The sequence below is a fragment of the Cynocephalus volans genome, chromosome 1 (assembly GCF_027409185.1).
Source record: "Cynocephalus volans isolate mCynVol1 chromosome 1, mCynVol1.pri, whole genome shotgun sequence".
In the NCBI taxonomy this organism is placed as follows: domain Eukaryota; kingdom Metazoa; phylum Chordata; class Mammalia; order Dermoptera; family Cynocephalidae; genus Cynocephalus; species Cynocephalus volans.
The window spans coordinates 32,455,430-32,466,575 of record NC_084460.1 but is presented as its reverse complement, the minus strand read 5'-3'; the positions used below and the strand labels follow the sequence as shown (position 1 = coordinate 32,466,575).

The following is an 11,146-nucleotide window of genomic DNA, read 5'->3' as shown; positions in this document are numbered from 1 at the left end:
CCTTCAACTGATTGAATGAGGCCTGCCCACGTTAGGGAGGATAACCTGCTTTATTCAGTCTACCAACTTAAATGTTAACTTCATCCAAAACACACTCACAGAAATGCCCATAATAATGCTTCACCTAATACCTGGGCATTCTGTGGCCCAGTCACGTTGACATATAAAATTAACCATCACACCCATATAACCAGCACCACATCACTAGACATCAGTATAAAACTGGCTGGATTTTAAATGTTGATTTTAAAGGTTGATCCAGATATTTTTCACTATGTAAATTGTGTGTGCTACACATTGACTCAGTAGTTTTCCTTTTAGGAATGTTGCCTGTGGATATATTAATAGAGGTGGAAGAAGAAACTTGTATAAAGAAATATATTGCATTATTAATAAAAATTGCTCACATTTGTTGAGTGTTCAATAGGTACTATGCTAAATGCTTTACATATCATATCTGATTTGACCCTCACTACTTTGAGAAAGGTATCATGTCCCTTATCTCAGACAGGAGCAATTCAAAGCTCAGAGAGATTAAGTAACTTGCCCGGGGTCTCTCAGCTACTACGAGGACACTTCAAAAAGTTCCCAGAAAAATAGAATTGAAAGATAATATGGGACCAGCCAGTTAGCTTAGTTGGTTAGAGTATGGTGTTAGTAACACCAGGGTCAAGGATTTGTTTTTTTGTTTTTTTAAAAAAAGATGACCGGGGGCCTAGCCTGTGGCGCACTCGGGAGAGTGCGGCGCTGGGAGCCGGCGACGCTCCCGCCGCGGGTTCGGATCCTATATAGGAATGGCCGGTGCACTCACTGGCTGAGTGCCGGTCACGAAAAAGACAAAAAATAAAAAAAAAATGACCGGTAAGGGGATCTTAACCCTTGACTTAGTGATGTCAGCACCATGCTCTCCCAGGTGAGCTAACCAGCCATTCCTATATAGGGATCTGAACCCGTGGCCTTGGTGTTATTAGCACCGCACTCTCCTGAGTGAGCCACAGGCCAGCCCCCAGGGTCAAGGATTTGGATCCCTGTACCAGCCAGCTGCCAAAACAAACAAACAAAAAAGATAATACTAATCTTTCCATGAACCATTTGAATTGCCTTCATATGTGGCAGAGTGGGGATTTGAATCAAGCTATCTGGTTCTATAGCAGCACTTTTAACCATTATCCCAGTGTGTTGGTAATAGTAAAGAACTAGAAACTACCGAAATGCACATCAAAAGTGAATTGAGGCTGGCTGGTTAGCTCAGCTGGTTAGAGTGCAGTGTTGTAACATCAAGATCAAGGGTTCAGAACCCTTACCAGCCAGCTGCCAGAAAACCCCAACAAAACAACAAAAAAAATGAATTGGATAAGTTATTTCCATTTAATGGAATAGTGTAAAGCCATTAAAAAGGAGATCTAGACAAACTTAATGACAGAAAAGTGTTCATGTTTTGCAATTGCAAAATAGGCAGCAGGGGATAAAGTCATTTTGGCAACTGTATGAATGTGCAGCATATTGAGAATGTATCTGTGATGTGTAGGAGTGTGGATAATGTCCACTTTCTTCTCTGTTTAGTTCAGAATATGTTACAATGAACATCCATTACAGCTCTATTGGGAGAAAAACAATAAGGAGATAAATTGGTCCAGAGAAGGGCTACAGCCCTGGGAACTGGTCCCTGGGCATGGCTGGTCAGTGTCTCCCAGCTCCTCCTGACTTCCTCCCTCCCTCCTCTAGGATGCCGTTTGTGACTGTAGCACCCAGTCTCTCACCTCCTGCTTCGCCCGGTCATCCCGCTCTGCCATCCGCCACTCTCCTTCCAAGTGTAGGCTACACCCTTCAGAGTCTGGCTGGTGTGGGGAGGAGAGGGCAGTGCCCCCCAGCGAGTGACAGAGCAGCCAAGTTCCTGCTTCAACCAGCCCAGTCCCTGGATAGCAGAAGGGAACCAGCGGAGACAGGCCAGCACCGCCTTGCCCTGGAGGGACAGCAGCTACACCACTGCCACAGAACAGCTTTCGTGTCAAGGTAAAGCAGGATCTCCTGCTGACCACTGGATGGTGATCTCCACCTTGCCAGGGGAAAGCAGTGAGTGGAAGAAAGATCAAAACTGGGCTTCAGAAGTAATGGAGAGATGCATCAGGAGCCGATCCCTGGGTCCTGAGGAAGAGCCTTGTCTAGTTCTACCCATGTCCACTTCATGGAAGAGCCCAGAAGGGATACTTCTGGTCATGCCCTCGGAGAAGAGGGCTTCCAGAGATGTTCCCTCCTGACCACACACTCTCCCTGAGGAGGAGAAACTGCTGAGAAGAACAGGCTTTGCTCTAAGGTTCAACTCGGGGTTCCTGGTGAGCTGGGCTGGGCATTATCACCATCATTTCCTTCCCTCCTCCACCTCCTGCTTCCAGCCTGTTGCTCTCGATTGCTGGGACTTTAGGGGGTATGATAGGGCAGTAGCCAGGGCTAAGGACCTGCATGGAATCCTGGAGCCCTGGATCTCCCTGCCCATATCCTGGATGCAGCGAGAACTGGGAGATGAGGTGGGAAAGCATAGGCTTAGGGATGGGGAGCCATCGGAATTACCCCCCTTGCCCAGTGACTTGGGGGCCCCTAGCCTTCCCAGGTGACTCCTTGAGGACAGAAAGAGAATCAGTCTCAAGATCTGGTGCATAGATCAATGCCTAAATCCCTACTGCCTTGATGTCTGGGGACTCTTTCCCTGGCACCCCAGAGGGGCCACATGTCCACTGTGTTTACATCCTGCAGCTGGTGGAGGGCAAAGAAACTCCCAATAAGAAACTCCCAGCTAGCCACATCAACCCAAGGAGAACTCCAAGAGGCCAGTGCCCCAGGACACAGCGGAAGACGGGCCTGGAAACATGTTTCTTGCCTAGATTGTTTATTTGAATTTTTCTTATTATAAATATTTAAGGTGGTTTACTTTATTTTAATAATTTAATTTACCCCAAAGTCCCTAAGGTAATTTATTGGAGGTTGAAACATGTATTCTTGCCACTGGGACAATGTGGGGCTTCTTATACCAGGGACAGGCGTGGGGGTCCCGTCCCCCCCACTGTGGATGAGACAGCTCAGCAGCTGGGTTTGGAGCCCAAGCTCTCCTGGTCATTTTTGAGGCCCCTCAACACAGCTGGAGCCCTGCAGCTTGCTTGGCCTCTGAGCACTACTTTTTACTCCACACATAGTACTTGCCCAGCCCCCAGCAGTCAGTCTACAAATGCTACTGACAGGTAGAGGGCTGGGGAGACATCACCATTCCCCAGACATTCTCCATTTTCCTTCTCATTCCCTCCCCCACCCCCCACACATCGTTTTTTATGAGTCAGACATGGATTACCAAGGCTCCATCAAGAGCATGGAGATCCCTCCACATTGCCCAAGTGAGAACTCGCAGGAAAACAGGACTGAACTTTGGGAATGTTGTTTATTGCAGCTTTGCACATGCATCTGAGAGTGTCTGCCAACCTGCCTCAGCTCTCACCAGCCTGCCAGCCTTTTCACCAGCCTCTCTCCTTAGCCTTATGGCCTCTCATCCTCTTCTCCCAGCCCTGCCTCCACGGCCGGCCCTCCCCAGTGTCTCATATGAGCTCCCTGAGCCATCGATTGGATTTCAGTGCAGCTGATTGCAGTGTGGTGAGGAGGGCCTCACAGGGCCTCCCCCTTGGTGCCAATGAGCCCATCTGAGTTGCACATGTGCCTGCACACTCACAAACGTGCAGCCCTCCTGTAAGTGGCTGGGGATCCAGAGTGGAAACACCAGGATGGATCGGCTTGTATGCGGAATTCCCCATCAGAAAGGCCCAAAGCCAGCAGCTTTGCTAGTTTTCCGCCAGGACTCAGGAGACGCCTCTACACTTCCACCTCCCCCCGGCAGTTCCCAGTCCCACCCTTTCAGGCTCACCTGGACCAGTTACCCCAAGTCCTTCCTCTCCATTCCCTATTGGCAGAACATCAGGGTCGTGTCAGTCCTACCAGCCCCTTCCTTATGCCGTAGTGACTTGTGTGGGCACTGCAGGCTGGCCAGTGGGCCAGTTCCCCTCTGGGATGTCACTGTTCCCACCCAAGAGGTCGGGGGGCCCCTCCAAGCTTATCTTAAAGTGAGGGGATTCACACCAGGCCACAAGCCACCAGAGGCCTTCTGCCACCTCCCAGAGCTGCAGAAGACCAGGGAGGCAGAGCTCCCAGCCTTGGGGGAAAATCCCATGTGACCTGAACCCTGTGGCCTGTGGACCCCTCAGCCTTAACATCATCCTCATCCGAGACTGTCCTTGCCACCTTCGCTCTCTCAGCACCCGGCCTGCCTGGCCCCCAGCCAGATGCTGGTCTTCAGTAGAGCCCCAGTTTTTGCTTCCTGCACGCCACTGTGCAAGGCCTCTCATCCCTGTTCCTGCAGAAGCCTCAGGACGTGGGGCTGGATGGGGTTGAAGATGTTATGTGTAAATATTGGTTTGGTTTGATTTTTAGCATTTTACTTGGTAACTGGTTGTGTTTTCTTTTTGGGGGGGTGGGGGGTTGGTTTGTAAAAACTCTCTACTCTTTTGGAATGTAATTTCTAAGTTCGTTTTTTTTCTTCAAATGCCTTTTAAGTCTTGGTAACATTCCCAAAGCATAAAACTGCCTGACCCACAGTGGGGATTCCCCTGGAGGTTGGGGTCCCAGGAAGAAATGCTCTCTTTCTTCCCTTTGTTCCCCTTCCTGCCACCCCTCCACCTTTTACTCCCAGCCCCTTCCTTCTCCTCCTTCTCTAGCTTCTTTCTCTTTCCCCATCTCCACTCTCTCTTCAACCAAAGTCCCAAAGAACCCTGGGGTCTCAATCCCCTACAAGAGTGCTTGGCTTAGGTCCATGGGGTTGGCATCAGTTGGTTGGGGGGAAATGGAGGACTGGTTGGCATGATTGACCCTAAACTGGGCAACCTCATGTTTCTTATGTCTGACCTCTTTCCAGAGCCAAATTAGACCCTCCCTGGGGCAAGGGTGACTGTATTTTAAATGAAAATCAAACCACTTTGGTGCATCAGTGGCTCCGAGGCCTGCATGCACAAGGCATCACAATCTAATTCTCTGTCTCCTTGCCAGCCCTCACGCCCTATTTCTTTCCCCACCAAAGGCTGATCTTCAAGAGGTCTTGCTTTCTATGAACTCGAAAGGGGCTTCACCCCTTGGTCTCACCAGGGATACTCTTCTCCCAGCTGCTCCCAGATGACAAGGTCAAGGGCCCAAAGACTTGACCCTCTTACACCCTGACACCAACATGGCTCCATCATGCCTGTACCTTTCATGGTTTTATCACCCACCCTCTTTCCTCTAGCCCACCCAACACCCAGGCTCTTTCTTCCTCTCCCCTCCCATCCAGAATGCCACCTTTCCAGCCTCGTCAGCTCCCCAAGCTTTCACTACCTCTTTGTTAATAATAATAATAATAATAATAATAATAATAATTCTCTGCATGTCCTGTCTAGAACACTCTACTATTGAGAAATTGTCCTCCCATCCCAACTCTCCTTCAGACCTCTCAGGGACAACTCTGGGAGGCAGCCTTGGCAGGACACAGCTTACTGCTCCCATTATGCAGATGAGGAAACTGAGGTCCAGGTCTCATCCCAGAGCACCCAACTGGGAAGTCATCAAGTTTAGATAAGAACTTGGGTCCACGGGGTCCCTCAGCCTAACTCTGTCCTGCTTGCTTTGCAAACTCACTGCCCCTCTGCGGCCTTTGTGTGGGCAAAGGACCCCCAGAATTAGTCACTGCCCAACCCAGATGTGTAACAACTCCACTCCAAATTGCTGGTCCTGTGTGTTCCAGAGGGTGGTCTGAGGACCCCTTGTGTCAGAATCCTCTGAAGGCATGTTCAAAATACAGATTCCTGGGCCCCACCTCAGCCTTCTGGGTCAGGAATCTGCATGTTTAACAAACTTCCAGGGGGATCCCAAGCACCACTGGTCACACCATTTGTGTTCATGGCCCAGTCCATGTAAGCCATCTTTCTCTTAACCAATAACTACCATGCTGTATCTCAGAGCACTGAGCCCCGGACTGGGATCTAGGGGACCTGATCCTCATCCAAGCTCTGATTTGGCTTAATTACCCTGAGGATTTCCAGAAAGCATCAGAGTCAATGTACAATCTTAGTTGTAAGTGTTCAATAAGAATAGGTGTTCAACAAAAACAGCAAGTCAAAAAGCAAGATGAATTATTTATTCTCCAAATCTTCCTGAGGTAATTCCCATAATCAGGTAATTAAATTTTACTCTTGAGTTTCCTGACAACCATGGTTAAAAAGAGAAATACATCAGGATTTTATAATTCTCATCATCCAAACATGAGAAGTAAGCATGTTTGCCCCAGGAGACAAACTCTTCTGCTACAAATTTATAGCATGTGTCCTTTCTTCAGAGGCCACTGAGCCAGTTGGTGTTTCAACAGATGAACCTAATATGCAAGGATGTTTTCCAGGTGACTATTTTTAAAACATAATAAACTTCCACCAACTTCAGTGACCTTGGCCAGATCATGTGGCTAGTCTCCATGCCTCAGTTTTCCCAGCTATAAAGTGGGGATATCCTTTTACCTCACATGGCTGTGGTGAGGACCAAAGACAATACTGTGCCTGGGAGTCTACTTGGAAAAGCATAAGGTTCTACACAAATGTGAAGTGGTCTGATCATACTCACTGTCCCCAGGCTAGCCTCTCAGTGCCCAGGCCCTGGAAGTTGCGGGGGACGACACCGCCCTCATCAGTCTTTATGACTAGAAAGGAGACCACAAGATAATCTGGACCAATCCCCTCACTTTTTTTTTTTTTTTAACTGTGGCAAAATATACATAACATAAAATTTACCATTTTAACCATTTTTAAGTGGCTTAAGTATATTCACAATGTTGTGTAACCATCGTTACCATCCATTTCCAGAACTTTTTCATCATCCCAAACTGAAACTCTGGACCCGCTACACGATAACTTCCCACCCACTCCCCGTAGCCCCTGGTAGCCTCTATTCTACTTTCTCTGTGGATTGGCCTATTCTAGGTACTTCATGTAGAATCATACAGTAAGTGGAATCATACAATATTTGTCCCTTTGTGTCCCACCCCCTCATTTTTTAAGATGAGGGATCAGGCCCAGAGAAGGGATTGATTCACCCAAGGTCACCCAGCAAGCCAGAGGCAGCGCCAAGAGCAGAACACAGATTTCTTGACCCCCCGCAGGTTCTGCAACACTAGTGGCGAAGGGGACACTTTCCTGCCTTTCTGTGACCCCGGTTGGGCCCCTTCTCAGTCTGTTTGCTGCCTACCTGCCACCCATCCTCTCTTTTATCCTCTTCATCCAAAACTTTACCTCCTCCTCCCTTCTCCTCCTTGTCTGGATCCCACCAGCAGATGGAGGGGGCTGGGCCCTAGTCAGGTTTTCCTCTTCTGGGCCCTGGGCTTACTGTAGCATCCAGCCCTCAGTCCTCCCATGGTGTCCTCGCCAGCCCTGCTGCCTCCCGTGGTTTTTCCTGTAGCCTCAGCATTCCCCTTCCTGCCCCCCAAAATCACATTACCGCCCTGTCAGGAAAGTGCCTGTGCCTGTGGTCTCCCAACTCCGATATTTGCTTTCAGATCTGGTGGTATCCTGGGTTCTGCTTTTATTTTGTGTTTTCTCACACCAAAAGGGGGCCCCTTCCCTGTCAGCCCTTCTCATTTGGCTTGCTCCACCCCAGCAAGCCCCCAGTCTGGAAAGACATCCCTCATCTTGAGTCACACTGTCTTTTCTATCCACAGCCTCCCAGCAGCAAACCCAGCACTTCCCACCAGACGTGTGTGTGGCAGATGGGGGAACTTGGATCCCCCTTCTGGCCTCCTCTGCCTTGCCTGGTTCTGGATGGCTTTGCTTGCATAGCAGGTGCAGCCTGACGGGTTCTCTCCTCTCTCTGGTCACCCATCCATCTGTCTGTCAATTTGATATCCAACTATCCCCTCTGTTCTCCCTGGGCCTCACCACCTCCAGAACAGCTCATCCTGGCTCTGTCCCTTACCCCTCTCAACCCAACAGCATTGCAGTTTGCAAAATCCACAGACCCAAGATCCAAAGGAGACTGAGGACATGATGCTGAGCCTGAGTCCCTGCTCAGGGCTCCTCCCCACTGCCTGCCCTGCCCACCCCTGCCTTACCCTCCTTGGACCCTCCTCTTCCATCTATCTTATCCCATCTGTCCTGCTGCCTTCCTTCCTGCCCTTCACCAACTCTCTGAACACCATGCCCCAAGGAAAGGAGCTTTGGTTTCCTCTAAACACCCTTGAAGGGCTGAGACTGTCCGGGCATGCCTACTTTGTCACACTCCATTCTGAAGACACTTGGACTAATCCCATGAAGAGGGACCTCAGCTGGCAGCCTGGAGACCTGGCCCAAGTCTGGGCAGATCTCTTACTTTCTCTGGCCTTCCTAGTCTTACAGTCCTCTGATGGGAACCAGGATAATCCTAGGGGCCCCAGAGCACCCCTTATGTTTCAGAGTCCTGCAGCCCCATCCTTTCTCCACTGGGTCTTCCTAGTATCCTGGTCCCTCTCTCGGCTCATGCCACTGATCTCTGTGCCTTAGTTTACTTCTCCGCACAGGGGGCCTCACCACAAGACCATTCCTGGCAGCTTTCCAGGTATTATGGTGCCTCTAAGGCTGGGCCTTGTCAGCTGTGGCCCAGCCTACGGTCAGCAGGCTGCTGGGGATGAGGTGACTGGGGTGCACCATTCCAGGCCAGTGGTTCTCACATTGTGTTCCAGCAGGAGGAGCATCACCTGGGAACTTGACAGAAGTGGAAATTATTGGCCACACCCAAGACCCACCTAATTAGAACTCGTGGAGTGGGGCCCAACAAGCTTTAATGAGCCTTCCAGATGATTCTGATATGCACAAGTGTTTGCCAGTTGCTGATTGAGGCTAACGGTGCAGCCTGAGAAGGGTCTGGGGCTGGCTATGGCCAAGAACAGGTGGAAAACACCGACCTCATCTGGATTCCTGAGATTGAGACCCCTCCAAAAAAAACAGCCTATGGGTTTTCGTCTTCCATTTGTCTGTCCCATCCATCCTGCTTGGTTCCAGCCCTGCTCACCTCTCCCACTTATCTGGTTCTTACAAAAGGCTGGGTGAGTGGTGCCAGGCAGGCAGGGGGTAGGAGTCCTGGGGGGACAGGAGGCAAAGACCCTGTTCATTTATCCCTCGGGAACCTCACCACAGTCCAGATGGCCTCTCTTCAAATGGAAAGAAACCTAACTCCACACGGAAAGAATTTTAAATCCCCACCTCCTCCTCCTCCTCCCCCTCCCAACCCCAGGGACACCTTGTAGACAGTGCCAAAAAACAGCTCCAACCCCCAGCAACTGGGAAAGAGAGCCAGAAGCTGTCCTTTCTACTCATCCTGGCCCCCCTCCCCAGCCCCCACCAAAACTGTGAAGTCCCCTTCCTGCTCAGCCTGGTTTCCTGGTGAGGGTCCTGCAGTCATGGGCCCTGGGGAACCCCCAGGGAAAGGCCCTTGGGAAGGAAGGGACCAAGGGCATCCTTGGGCCAACTGTCTGCCTCTCTTGTCCACTGTTCTCTCCTTCCCACTCTGTCTTCAAAAGGCTACTTCCCAGGATGGATTGGGTGCTAGGACGACTGCGGTCCAATCCACCAGCTCTCCCTGCCTGTGTCTTATTTCAGACATGAGAATAACTGTACAGTGTAAACTTACAAAGCGTTTTTAATGGTTGTAGATTTGAAATAAAGTATGTCATATGAACAGGTGCCGTGGACTTGGCCTCCCCTCTGATTTCTCTTGCGGGTGGGCGAGGACCCCAACAGATTTGAAACCTGACTCCACCCCACCCCCAGTTGCTTGGGAAGGGGGGAGTCCTGGGAATGCCACAGCCAACTGGCTAGTTTGGAGTCACTTAGTGGGGGCCATCAGGTGTTCCGGCTACTGACTACTGATATCTCAGTGCCTCCCATAAAGTGTGATATGGCCACTGAGAAATGCAGGGTGTTCAAAAAGTAGAAGAATTGAACTATTCTACAGAAACTTTTAAAAATTTTATTATGGCGGGGCTGGCTGGTTAGCTCAGTTGGTTAGAGCGCAGTGTTATAACACCGAGTGAAGGGTTCAGATCCCCATAACAGCCAGCTGCAAAAAAAAATTATCATGGAAAAAAAAGGATATTTTAGACATGTGTTAATTATCTATTGCAGTATAATTAATTATCCCCCCAAATTTATTATATCACACAGATGCTGTGGGTCAGGAATTCGCAGAGTAGTTCTGACTGGGTCTCAGGAGGTTGCAGTCAGATGTCAGGCTGCAGTCTTTTGTATGCTTGACTGGAAGATCCATTTGCAAGGTGGCTAATTCACGTGTCTTGAAAGTTAGTGCTGTCTGTCAGCAAGAGGCCTCAGCTCCTCACCGTATGGACTTCTCCAGAGGACTGCTGTGTGTCCTCGCAACATGGTGGCTGGATCTATGACCGCAAATGATCTATGACAGAGCGGGACAGAAGTCAAAATGTCTTATGACTAAGCCTTGAAAGTCACATACCATCATTTCTGCAATATCTTATTGGTTATACAGAATAGCCCTCTCCAATATGGGAGGGGACTACATAAGGCATGAACAGCAGGGGGCCATCTTGGAAAGCTGGTTGCCACATGATACTTTTATAGATATCCTCTTTTATGAGAGGCTAACAACATCCAGGCTTGTGCTAGGCATTGAGGATACAATAGCTGGGACTGGAAGACAGGAAATCAAATATCTATGGCAGGGGTTGGGGCAGGGGGGAGCCCAGGGTGCTTGGTGAGTCCAGAGGAATCAAGAAAGGTTTCACAGAGGAAGGGATATCTGAACTGACACCTAAGGCTGAGATGTTGGCCAGAAGAAGCGGATGGTGGTGGGTTTAGGCAGGAGGCTGAGGGGAGACAGTTCAGGAAGAGGAATAGCAAGTGTGAAAGTCTAGTGGAAGAGGGCAGAGCAGAACTGAAGAACTGAAAGAAGAGGCTGAGTCAGGTCACACAGTGCCTTATACGGAAAGAATTTTAATATATCCTGTGGACTGGAAGGAGCCAAGGAAGAATTCAAAGCAGGGAAAGGACATACTCAGAGGATATATTGGGTCTGGATTTCATGAAGCAATATTTTC

General features: G+C 49.6%; 1 protein-coding gene across 1 annotated transcript in view; it reads left to right on the top strand.

The window, feature by feature from the left end:
- Nucleotides 1-2,688, top strand: part of MTCL2 (microtubule crosslinking factor 2) — a 65,095-nt gene extending 62,407 nt beyond the window's left edge. Inside the window, exon 15 of the mRNA XM_063108690.1 lies at nucleotides 1,726-2,688. Within this exon, the coding sequence (XP_062964760.1) occupies nucleotides 1,726-1,878 (153 nt within the window). The 3' untranslated portion in view covers nucleotides 1,879-2,688. The remainder of the gene's footprint in view (nucleotides 1-1,725) is intronic.
- Nucleotides 2,689-11,146: the final 8,458 nt, after the last annotated feature.